Source organism: Brienomyrus brachyistius, chromosome 2 (genome assembly GCF_023856365.1).
Source record: "Brienomyrus brachyistius isolate T26 chromosome 2, BBRACH_0.4, whole genome shotgun sequence".
Classification (NCBI taxonomy): Eukaryota; Metazoa; Chordata; class Actinopteri; order Osteoglossiformes; family Mormyridae; genus Brienomyrus; species Brienomyrus brachyistius.
This window is the reverse complement of record NC_064534.1, coordinates 33,561,241-33,572,777: the sequence shown is the minus strand read 5'-3', so window position 1 is coordinate 33,572,777 and position 11,537 is coordinate 33,561,241. Positions and strand designations below refer to the sequence as shown.

The 11,537-nt window shown below is 43.2% G+C and overlaps 2 protein-coding genes across 2 annotated transcripts; one reads left to right on the top strand and one right to left on the bottom strand.

Annotated features, from left to right (window-relative positions):
- Nucleotides 1–284: 284 nt before the first annotated feature.
- pmpca (peptidase, mitochondrial processing subunit alpha) lies at nt 285–7,246 on the bottom strand. Its single transcript, XM_048994846.1, has 13 exons — nt 7,129–7,246; nt 6,487–6,689; nt 6,272–6,351; nt 6,084–6,166; nt 5,909–6,003; nt 5,721–5,821; nt 4,611–4,874; nt 4,416–4,508; nt 4,204–4,322; nt 3,784–3,874; nt 3,435–3,497; nt 3,199–3,343; nt 285–1,675 (listed from the first exon to the last, which is right to left on the bottom strand). The coding sequence occupies exons 1-13, from the start codon at nt 7,173–7,175 to the stop codon at nt 1,506–1,508; spliced, it is 1,554 nt and encodes a 517-aa protein (XP_048850803.1). The 5' UTR covers nt 7,176–7,246; the 3' UTR covers nt 285–1,505.
- A 1,165-nt stretch (nt 7,247–8,411) lies between these two features.
- On the top strand, nt 8,412–10,550 carry rpl28 (ribosomal protein L28). The gene is made up of 5 exons (XM_048994867.1): nt 8,412–8,474; nt 9,140–9,230; nt 9,451–9,574; nt 9,970–10,088; nt 10,419–10,550. Exons 2-5 carry the CDS (start codon nt 9,150–9,152, stop codon nt 10,506–10,508), a joined length of 414 nt encoding a protein of 137 aa, XP_048850824.1. The 5' UTR covers nt 8,412–8,474; nt 9,140–9,149; the 3' UTR covers nt 10,509–10,550.
- Nucleotides 10,551–11,537: the final 987 nt, after the last annotated feature.

The window sequence follows — 11,537 nt, the reverse complement described above, 5'->3', positions numbered from 1 at the left end:
ACGCAACAACAACAACATATTTCGGGGGTATGTTGTTAAAAATGTATTACTCACAGAACAGCAATTAGCTGATATAAAGGAAGGGATATAACATTAAAATGCAGGTAACCATCATGTATCGTAAATGGCCCCTACAATGTTTTAACCTTGTTAAGTTCATCTGAGGTTAACTACTCACTTCTGCATTGGTACCGACTCATCTCCCAACCAGCACCTGATGAGTAAAGTGTTTATGTAAGAATAACAGCCCCAAATGACACCAACAAACACGAGGTTCAAATAACTTGGTCGTCTATCTCTTTGCACCAAAATTTCCATGGTGCAAGACTACATTTAATGGGTCTTTGTGAGCTGGACATCCACACTGCACACAGAGCGCTTAGAAATATAAACTTAATCCACTAGAAGTCATAATCTTAGTTGTGTCTCATAAAGATGCAAGCCACTGAATGAGGGGCCCTCATTTGTTAGGAACTGCAGAAACCAAGATTAAACTCCGCCCTCAGAAACATTTCAGAAGGCAGCAAATAAAAAAACAAAAAAACATAAAATATATATTTTTAATACAGACAACTTCCTAAAGACAAAACCACAGGTAAAGAAATAGTTCTGAGCAAAAGTAACATGAGACCATATGTGTGCGGACATAGTCAAGTGTGCTTTAAGTCCGTTTTAAACTTGAGTGTGAAGGACAAAGATGGATACATAGTGAGTGAGGTTTTGACAGCAAAACGATTTTATAGCACGTCCTCTTCCACAACCGATGATTCCGGTATCACACTAACTGGCCCATACATGCCAACATACAAAATATTCTTCAAGCCTCGAGAAATAAATAAAAGGGGCAGTAGAAATTAACAATCGGATATCAGGACGCAGCTGTTGAATGGGTGATCGTAATGTGCATCTTTCAGGTAAGTCTTCCTCCTCCAATGAGGCGAGAGAGGGGCGGGGCAGTTGACGCAAAGAAACCGTGCAATAGCCAATTACAAACCACCAAAGAGAGGTCGGAAGGGGGGTATGACCTACAGTTAACCAATCCAAAGGACAAGAAAAATCCAAGAATGTGCCCCGATTATTCTTGATGGGGCAAGGGGACAATTTTTGGATTTATCTTTTCCCTTCATATTTCCATCTCTGTTGTTTCAGTTCAATGCATAATTTTGCATTGGTGCAAAAGCTTAAAAAAATATTTAATTAGATCCTTTCAACTCTTAGCCACAAAAAGCCTACACAACAAAGACCCACCCCAAGCCTTGTCACAGTCACTATTCAAGCAACATGCAAACTCAAAGGGTCTGTAAATGGCACCATTATGTGTTATGGGTCATTCCTGCAGCCTGGGGAGTCTTTACAAGGTGTCCCCTGTAACGCAGCTTGTGTTTGCATCCCCTGAGCATCACAAAGCGATCCAGTCCAGGTGGTCACCCTGCGCTCGATCTCTTCCCCAGAGGACCAAGAATGGTGTGTGCACTACCCCCCCTCCCCCCAATCAGTCCCAGTGATTATCGGAAGAGGCGGTAAGTACGCGGCAGTCGTCCGTCCTTGCTGGAAAGCGCGGCTTGGATGTGTTCATACGAGGGCAGCTCTGACAGGTCCCCGAGTGCGGCCACAGCAGGCTTGCTCCGGAGCATCCGGGAGGTCACCCTTTTGATGTCCGCAGCCGTGACGCTGCCTGCACACGGGTGAGAAAGGAGAGCGGTGTCAGGGACAGAGAGAGAGAGAGGAAAGAGGGGGAGCAGGACTAGAAAGAAAGAGGGAGGAAAAAAAGAAAAAGAAATAGGGGGAGAGAGGGAATCTGTACAATGTCATTATATAGTCGTAGCCAAAAGTTTTGAAAATAAGCACTGGTTTTCACTGTTTACTACTTCAGTGTTTGTAGATCTTCTTGTCAGATGTTTCTGTGGTACACTAAAGCATAATTGCAAGCATTTCATAAGTGTCAAAGGCTTTTATTGACAACTACGTTAAGTTTAGGCAGAGTCAATATTTGCAGTGTTGGCCCGTCTTTTCAAGACCTCTGCAATTGGCCCTGGCATGCTGTCAATCAACTACTGGGCCAGACCCTGACTAATGGCAGCCCATTCTTGCATAACTGATGCTTGGAGTTCGTGAGAATTTATGGGTTTGTGTTTGTCCACCCGCTTCTTGAGGATTGACCACAAGTTCACAATGGGATTAAGGTCTGGAGAGTTTTCTGGCCATGCACCCAAAACGTTGATGTTTTGTTCCTCGAGTCGCTTGGTTATCACTCCTGCCTTATGGCACGGTGCTCCATCATGCTGGAAAAGGCATTCATTTGGTGCCCCGATTCAGCAGCTAAACCATCTTTAAGAGACAGTCCTGGTGCTTGCTGGACTTTCTTGGGGTCCCTGAAGCCTTCTTCACAACAATTGAACCTCTCTCAAAGCAATGATGGCTGCATGCGTTTGTTTGCAGGTAACCATGGTTAGCAGAGGAACGACAATGATTTCAAGCACCATCCTCCTTTTAAAGCATCCAGTCTGCTATTCTAACTCAGTCAGCATGACAGAGTGATCTCCAGCCTTGTCCTCATCAACACTTTCACCTGTGTTAACGAGAGAATCACTGAAATGATGTAAGCAGGTCCTTTTGCGGCAGGGCTGAAATGCAGTGGAAATGGGGTTTTTGAGACCAAGTTCATTTTCATGGTTAACAGACGGCCTTATGAATAATTGTGATTCATCTGATCACTCTTCATGACATTGTGGAGTATATGCAAACTGCCATCATAAAAACTGAAGCCAAATCAATACTTGTGTCATTCTCAAAACCTTTGGCCACGAATATAATTTAATGACATGTGTGTAATAACCATTAAATAAATATACTGTACTACTGCTTACCAGCAGGTGGCCCCATTCCCCTAACAGAACAGAGGTTTACTGATAAACACTGCCTGTAAACATTCTGGGTATTTGCTTGCTAAAGGAATGCGATCATCTGACTCAAAGATCACAGATATTTCTGCTTCAAAAAGAGAGGCCATTGCTTGTTACAGCTATGTAGAGTATGATAATCAACTAAATAAAACGTTTAGACATTGTAAAGGTGTTGACTTGTCTCGCTAATCTTTTTCCTCAGGGTGTCGATTCCCCGTAGAAACCCACAGATGTCCCTCCGCACTCCTGGACACCCGAGAGCACAGCAGAGCTCGGTCACATGACATTCACTCACTGATCAGCTGGCAGAGCTCATGCGGCAGCTTTCTCTGGCCTGTGGCGAGCACCTGCCGGCCCACGTCCTCGAAGATGACAGGCCGCGACTCCAGGTTCATCATCAGCATGGACTTCAGCTGTGTCTTTGCCCGCTCCAGCTCCATCTGGGCACAGAAAGCCCATGGGTCAGGCCCCACCCACGGGTCAGGCCCCGCCCCTCTCATAGTCCAGTCAGGTATGGGTCAGCAGCCTTACCTCGCCTGCCACACTGGACATCTGAATGAACTCCCGGGTTATGATCTCCACCATTTCTCGTACCTTAGGAGAGAAAACCATAATAGTGAAGAGCTATGATAAACAATAATAATAAAGCTTTAACAATCAAATGCATTAAGCACTTCAGTATAAAGATGTTTCCAAGTTAACTACATAAAATATACACAAGCACAGGTTACATCATAATAATTACGATTTACATAGAAAGCAATTCCAAATGCCCATTACAGAAGTTGGCTGTCTACTTCAGCTTATTTGCCACTTAGACCTGAATCACGACTCTAAACCATCATCTCTTTAATCATCTCCAGCCCCACCCATATCCCACCTGTCTGGGGTCTGCACTGGCGTGGATGCAAAGCAGGCCGCTGTCCTCGTAGCTGTGATGGTATGATGTGGCGTTGTACATCCAGTGATGTCTGTAAAGCATGATTCGATTACAAGACTCATGTCCATCCATCCATCCATCCATCCACCCACCCTCAAATGACCACTCTATGACCAATAACCCGCCCCACCCACTGTTAGCGGACAAGTGACATCACTTTCAAGGGTTTTTCGGGTAGGAAAGGCTAGTTTATTTATACAGCATAATTCTGACACATGGCAAAGTGCTTTAAAACGATAAATTTAAATAAGACTAAAATTAGAGACATTTTAAAAGGCAAATTTAAAAAAAACACCTGGATATGGCCCCCAGTGTCCTGCACAGGAGGAAGTCTGCATGGCTAAGAGGAGGACAGCCTACCTGTTGAGGACGTTGAGGTAAAGGCGAGTGAACATGCCCTTTCCGGGACCGCCGGCCGAGAAGGAGCCGCCACCGCCCATCATCATGTTGAGGACCGCGAAGGGGATGAAGTCGTCCTCCTGCCGCACGAGTCAGAAAAGGAGGGGGGACCTCAATTCAGGAAGAAGGACGAGAGTTTGGTGCACAGGCCGGACCCAGAAATGCACACTCACCAGGAAGGAGCAGCTCTCTAGGCCGATCATGATGTGCGTGAGCTCCGGGATGGGCGTTGGGCCCAGGCTCACGTCCGACATATCCTTCTCGGTCTGAAAAGCGCAACCAAAGACTAGCAGGTAAGGAGCAGCCGTTGGTCTGTACAAGAACATTATGGTACAATGTGGTACAGAGTGCAGCTTAGGCTGACCCACCTTCACGATGCCACCCGTGTACTGAGCCACAGAGCGATCCACTTTCTCTGGTGTGCCCGCTCCCCACACCGGTGTCATGCCCAGCAGGTACTTCCTGGCGCAGGCGACCAGCTGCTCGTGCTCGATGCCCACGCCGGCCAGGACCATGCGCTCCGGGCAGTAGTAGCTGCGCAGGTAGGTTGTCAGCAGGTCCCGGTCGATCTTCTCCAGGTTCTCGGCAGGACAGAAGCGTGGGAGGCCCACAGTGTTCCCACGAAATGCCGCCTGGGCCGACCACAAGAGGGCAGTAGTACTGACAAAACTGGGTTTTTATATCTGGGTGTGCATGTCCTGTGATGGAGCACCATCCCCCCTGGGGCACCTTCCCGCCTTAGGGCCCTACATTGCTTTGGTCTGGTTCCAGGCTAATCCATAAATGCTGTAACCATTTCCCCCCAATATTTATGCACAATACAATTTGGGTTAAAATCCAATTTAAGAACATTTTTTCATGACCAGTGAGTTGCAATGGTTCTTTATGCCATCCAAAATATTGTCCTTGTGTTTGTATTGGAACAGACTGTGAAGACAAATATCCTTATAGGACAACAAAGGATATTTATTCATCTGTATTGTGTGGTACTACTCTTTACAAGGGTCAAATCCATCCATCCATTTTCAATATCCACTTGTCTCACAAAAGGTGGTGAACACACACACACACACACACACACACACACACACACACACACACACACACACACACACACACACACACACACACACACACACACACACACACACACACACCACACGCAAGCACCATTCACAGCATCAGATTATTTGGCGACTCCACTTCAACATATTTTTAGACTCTGGGGTTATACCAGAAAACCCAGAGAAACCCCCACTATGACAAGGGGAGAACACCACACATGTGAGCTGGGGCAGATACTCGAACCCTGGACCTCAGACGTGTGCAGGAACAGTGATAACCACAATGTTACCCACAACCGTAAACTCTTGATTAAATAGGCCAAGTTATTTAGGATTGGCCACAACCGACGAGACCAAGTTCGCCAAGGATGTAACTGGAAGCAGTGAAGACCCTGACTGCCCGAAGTGACTCACCGCATGGATCATCTCTGTCAGCAAGGGTTCAGGGTCTGGCCTCATGTTAAGATCTTCCAGCTCGAATCGCACGGCCGTCCGGGTCATCTCGATCTCCTCCTCTGCAGCACCAACGCAGGACATCAGGACACGCACAGGACAGTACAGCAGAGGAGAGGGGCCAGTGGCTGCAGTGACGTGGAACTCACCAAGGAGACGGGGCTGCAGGACAGCGTCTGATAGCAGGCTGACCACCGTGTCCAGGCCCTTGACTTCAGCAGAAACCGCGTACATGGTGGTGTCTCTGCAAGCAAGACCAAAACGCCCTCAAAGCTGTCCGACGCAGTGTGACTGAAACAAATTTGACTGAAGTGCAGGAAATACCTGGATGCCTGACAGTCACAGATTCCTCCATGTTTTTCTAGAGTGAGGAGAATTTCATCTTTGCTGCCATACTGGGCTGTAGACTATGCAAAGGGCACAGCATCACTGGACTGCTTGACAATAAAAGGACCTGTAATATTCTTCCAGCACCATATGGCACAATCACAAATTACCACTGACATACTTACAGAAAAAGCAAGTTTCTCCAGGAAGTGTGCAATTCCACTTGGATACTTTGCTTCATGTCTAGAGCCTGAATTGATCAAAACTGAAAGCATTCAAGCAGAAAAAATAAGGACCGAATAGAAGAATACATACAATGGATTATTTTGAAATTGAATTATTCAGCTACATCGAAGTAGCTTATTACAACTGCGAAACTTTCCGACATACTCCCACTTACTTCCTACTGTGCAGAACTGACCGAACTTGTTCTGCGATGCGACTTTAAGGCCGTTTTCCAATGTAGTGATTTTAGTCTCATATTTTTCGTGCCCGTCTGCCGACGCGAACACCGGCTTGGGAATTCCGGGCAGCGGTGCAGACAGGGACACATTAGGGTATCCGGTGCTACTGCTGTACCGCCTGTAGGCTGCGATTCCGAACCTTCACGGGAAAAACGAATTCAAAACCACTCATATTCAATATAATTTAAAAGAACGTACCAAATACATAGTCTTCTAAAACCAGCAGCTCCAATCCACTGCCAAACTGGTCAGAAACATGCACGTGACTATAGGTGCTCATTTCAGTATCTAAGTCTCAAGGTGTCAGACTATGATAGTATGAATTGCGCTTTACATTACCCGGGGTACAACTTTGATACATAGTGCATGCGACGAATTTACTAATGGGATATCTAGTTATAATTCTTGAAATTTCGGGTATTTTTCGTGCCAAAAAATTAAAAATAGTTACGCAATATGTTTACAATTACGCTATCCCATTTCAACGGCATGTGATAATAGGGCAGACAGATTTGACTACACACAAATTAATCCTGAGGAATTTTTACGCCCATTACGTTTCCAAATAATAAAATTACCTTCTAACTTGGCCCCAGGTTCTGAACCTTGCCATGTGTGTCGCCATCTTAAAATTAAGCACTGGTCACCTCTGCCCCCTATCGGCCATCCGGAAGCTGTTTCTTAAACACTTCCTGTTTCCTGTTACCTAGTAACAGTCTTCTTGACTCGAACTGGTAAAGTATTTCTTACATTCTCACGAATCAGTAAAATTGCTAACACACACTATCTCAGTAGCTAATGTTCCATTTGCAAGAACATCTTGCCTGCGGCAATGTACAAGTTCTCTTAAAAAGGTGCCGTTTGTTACACTGACTGATTCCAAAAATTATCTGGGTTTCTGGTGATTATGATTCTTGCAATCCGTGTTAAAAATAAGATATGATCAATCATGAAGAGTAAATAACATGAATATGAATATAATAATATGAAGAGTAAATAACATAGCTGATCAAATATGGTACTCACAGAAAGTCTTGGGATACTTGCTTAGTCCTGTAACAATATCGCAAACTTATTGGTTTCATAGAAGTCCAGTGACAAACCGTGTTTAACATATCTCTAATATCTTTAACACGTTTTCTTTTTAAGCATTTATTTTTTTACTAAACACGTTTGTCGTTTTATGTTAATGCAAAGGCGTTACTAATTAAAAAGCACACAGTGAGACTGCTTGTCATTTACCTTTTTAACTCAAAACAGAATTTCTAGAACTATAATTTGAGTTTCAATTTATTGCAACTTGAACTTAATGTTTTGCTTAAAACCACTGATTGTAACTCTTTTACATATCACATATTACAGCTATAAATATAGATTATCAAAATTGAGTTTTAATTATATGGGTAAAAATGCAGAGGAAAAAAACATCTGGGTAGAATTATTTTAAATGTGTCTACTAAACAATCAATTAACCGATTATACCAAATATATTCACTGACTATGTATCCCCATCAGAAATAAGCTCTTTCCCCAGTTTTTCTTTAAACTAAAAATATGTACCAATTGTTTTCGATTATGTCTGGTGGTTAAAAATAAACTTGAGAAATAAGCAGTACGCATTTTGATGACGTCGTGGTCACAAAGAAATGACGATTCACATAGCTGCAGAACGTACTTTCTTTCAATGATCTTCATCCGACGTGACTTTTTTTTCTTTATTGAGATAAAAAAACTAAAGGTTTTAAAAAAACAATAGTTTTCTGTATATTTATTTAATTGACTATTACATAAGGAACTACGTGTAAATAGTTTCACAAAAATGAGGACATAAGAGCAGCTAACAAACCTGGCACCGCGGAGGGATCTCAAGAGAAGGTGATGCGGAGCAGGCGCGTTCCTTCTTTCTCTCTTCCACCACTGAAAGGTGAAGTACGGCGTGTTTTGTACCGTACATATTTATTTAAAATACTAATTTCGCAAACGTTGAATAAAGTTTGATCTACCGTGTAAATGTCCTATTTTATCTATTTTGTTATTGCTAATCATCTTGTTAGTTTAAATATTTTGTTAAGATGGTGAAATGAAGTTAGGAGAGTGGTGACATGTGTTTCAGGCCTGTTTGCTAGGCCTCTTCCATATAGTATGTCTGATAACTATCGAACCACCGTATCGTTTGTAATATATTATCTTGTTTTTGTTGTTTGTTGCGCTAGTGTTGGTGGTTGTTTTTATAAAGGAGCGATGAATGCAATTTGATTTTAAAATAATTAGCCGTAGCTTGTTTTATTGAGGCTTTTCCAAATAACTTGTCATAGCCGGGCATCGTTATTCAGTATTTGCCTCCGCTTCATTTTATCGAGCTGTTTTCTTTAAGAGAATCCATATTTCAAAATTTTTGTGAGCGCAAAGTGTTGGCAATAATTTAAGTCAGCTAAAAGTTGCAGTGTAATGGCTGAATCTCGAAAACATATTCATTATAGTGCTTAAGTAGACCGAAGTAGGTTTTAATATTCTAATAGAGATGCAGGTTTGTTTTAAGGTAGTTATGTGCTTTGAAATAATTAGTGGATCTTTCGCATTGTGTTTCAGGGGTGCAGAAATGTCTTCTCAGCTGCAGTGGATGGTGATCAGAAACTGCTCCAGTTTCCTCATCAAGAGGAATGGGCAGACCTACAGCACGGTAAGTCACAGGCATGCTGTCACCGAAATTCCCCTGCTGGAGACCACGAGTCCTAACGGCGTGTCTCCCATCTCATGGATGGGTACCTGATGTTCAGAGCTTTAATCTTAAATGTCACCCTGAGCTTTTTTTTTTTTTAAAAAAAAAATAATAAAAAAAAAAATCATGAATGGAGAGTTTTACTTGTATTCATAAACTGTATTTTCCTTCTCTTTCATAGGAACCCAACAACCTGAAGGCAAGAAACTCCTTCCGTTTCAATGGACTCGTGCACAGGAAGACCGTAGGAGTGGAGCCTGCTGCCGATGGGAAGGGAGTTGTTGTTGTTCTCAAGAAACGTGCAGGTACTGAGATTTTGTCCTGCTGCAGATCTGCTGTGGTTTCATTTGGGTATATGGGGTTTGCACTTTTGCTGAGTCTGATTAAAGGGGAAGACAATATCCATGTCTGCATCTGCAAAGTTGCATTTTCTCTGTATTTTTATGCTATCAGTTATTTTAGGCTTTTAGTTCATGTATCTGTGCAAAACTTACGTGCGTATTAAGACATGGATGTATTGTCATTGACTGAGCCACGGAAATTGATAGCATTTACTGGTGTGTTTTAAAATAATTAATTATAGAATATTTTGCATATTCCTGTATCCATAATCACATGTGGGGGAGGAGGGAACCAAAAACAAAGCAGTCGGCATCGAGCAGCTTTTCCTACAGACCATCTCTGCAACCTTGTTCCTCAGGCCAGCGCAAACCGGTCTCTTCCTACGAGAGAATCACCATTAACAAGAACTCCCGCGCCACCCTCAGCAGCCTGCGGCACATCATCCGCAAGAACCGCTACAGGAGGGACCTGCGCATGGTACGTGGCGTGGGATCACCTGGGGTCGTGGAGGTCCTTGGGAGCACAACCGTTTCATGCAGGACAACAATTTTAGGCCATGTCTTCATGAAGTGGATATTGTTTCCTTCTCTGCTATAGTCACTTTTTATATTCAGTAGTGTCCTCTCTCTCTCTCTCTATAATTGTATTATTTTTTTAAATATCTTTACTTAGTCCAACCATAGTTAGACTCTTACTTTTCCGTCAGTGTCTTATTCTTACTCCTGTATTAAGATTTTCCTGGGCTTTAATGGGGTTGTTACATTATGGTGGAAGCACCGGGTATTGACTGTGTTGTGGGACCCGCAGGCTGCCCTGCGTCGTGCGAGTGCCATCCTGAAGAGCCAGAAGCCCGTGGTCGTCAAGAAGAAGCGTTCCAGGGCCACCAAGTCTGTCTGAGTTTCACAGGAACAGTGACAATAAAGTTTGGATTAACACACACGCACTGTGGTCCTATTTTTATTTTATTTTTTTTTCAAAATTCGATTGTCTTTATTGTGCAGGTTTATAAGGCTAGAGTACATTTCTTTTTTCCAGTCTCTGTGCAGTTTTCTGTACTGTAGATTCTAAAGATCTGAAGGGGCAAACAACCGCATTAATGAGTATGAGTTGAATTTGAATTTTAAGAACCATTCTTGTATCTTTGATTGCAGTAAAGCATTGATTAATTCCCTACAGGAAATCCTGATTTCTGTAGCTAACCACAGATGTTTGCTAGCTATCTTGAAGATGTTTCAGTTAGCATAGAAAAATTCTAGTAGTGGTTAGGAGTGAAAATGTTATACCAGGCTTCTGCAAATTCTAAATGTATTCTTGCTGAAACCTGTTTAAAAATGTTATTAGAAATTGACAGCCTTAGTCATGCTAGATTCTGAAATCTGTCTTCCAGCACTGAGGAAAACTTGGGGTCAGCTAGCATCCCTGGAGCAGTTAATGGCTTCGTTTAAGGGCCTGACAGTGACGTAATTAACGATTGACACCCGTGACATTCTGAATGTCCCGAACCCGCTGAGCCGCTTTCCACCCCAATGAGGAAATTCCCACATGTTTAGCATTGCTGCTGCCATTAATGTGCCTGCTAATATGCTCTCAGTGGAGCCAGTCAGGAATCCCAGATAGTCAAACTAGGCGCAATCTATGAGGCAGAAAAGGAATTGATTGCTGAAAGTACCCTACAAAAATCCCGACCGCTCTGGGCTATAACAGAAAGCATTGATGTGTCAATGCTTATGGCTAATGGTCAATTCTGGATCTCAGTGATCACTGGGATGGGTTTCTGTGGGATATGCAATTTCATATGGAAACACTTTCTGATCTTGAATTAGTCAGATGTTTTATGCAGACCATGGCTTTGAAGGAGAAGGTCATGCTGATGGTTCAGTTGCTGCTGTTGCTCTGCGTGGTGTCCACCTCTCCCAAATCTAGAAT

What these genes read in the sequence shown, in the direction of transcription:
- pmpca (XM_048994846.1), bottom strand. Translation starts at nt 7,175, where the DNA reads ATGGCGACACACATGGCAAGGTTCAGAACCTGGGGCCAAGTTAGAAG. An exon ending in ACCTGGGGCCAAGTTAGAAG is followed by an intron (nt 6,690 to 7,128) that starts GTAATTTTATTA and finishes TTTCCCGTGAAG; the next exon opens with GTTCGGAATCGCAGCCTACA. An exon ending in TGTGACTGTCAGGCATCCAG is followed by an intron (nt 6,004 to 6,083) that starts GTATTTCCTGCA and finishes TCTTGCTTGCAG; the next exon opens with AGACACCACCATGTACGCGG.
- rpl28 (XM_048994867.1), top strand. Translation starts at nt 9,150, where the DNA reads ATGTCTTCTCAGCTGCAGTGGATGGTGATCAGAAACTGCTCCAGTTTC. An exon ending in TGTTCTCAAGAAACGTGCAG is followed by an intron (nt 9,575 to 9,969) that starts GTACTGAGATTT and finishes CTTGTTCCTCAG; the next exon opens with GCCAGCGCAAACCGGTCTCT. An exon ending in ACAGGAGGGACCTGCGCATG is followed by an intron (nt 10,089 to 10,418) that starts GTACGTGGCGTG and finishes TGGGACCCGCAG; the next exon opens with GCTGCCCTGCGTCGTGCGAG.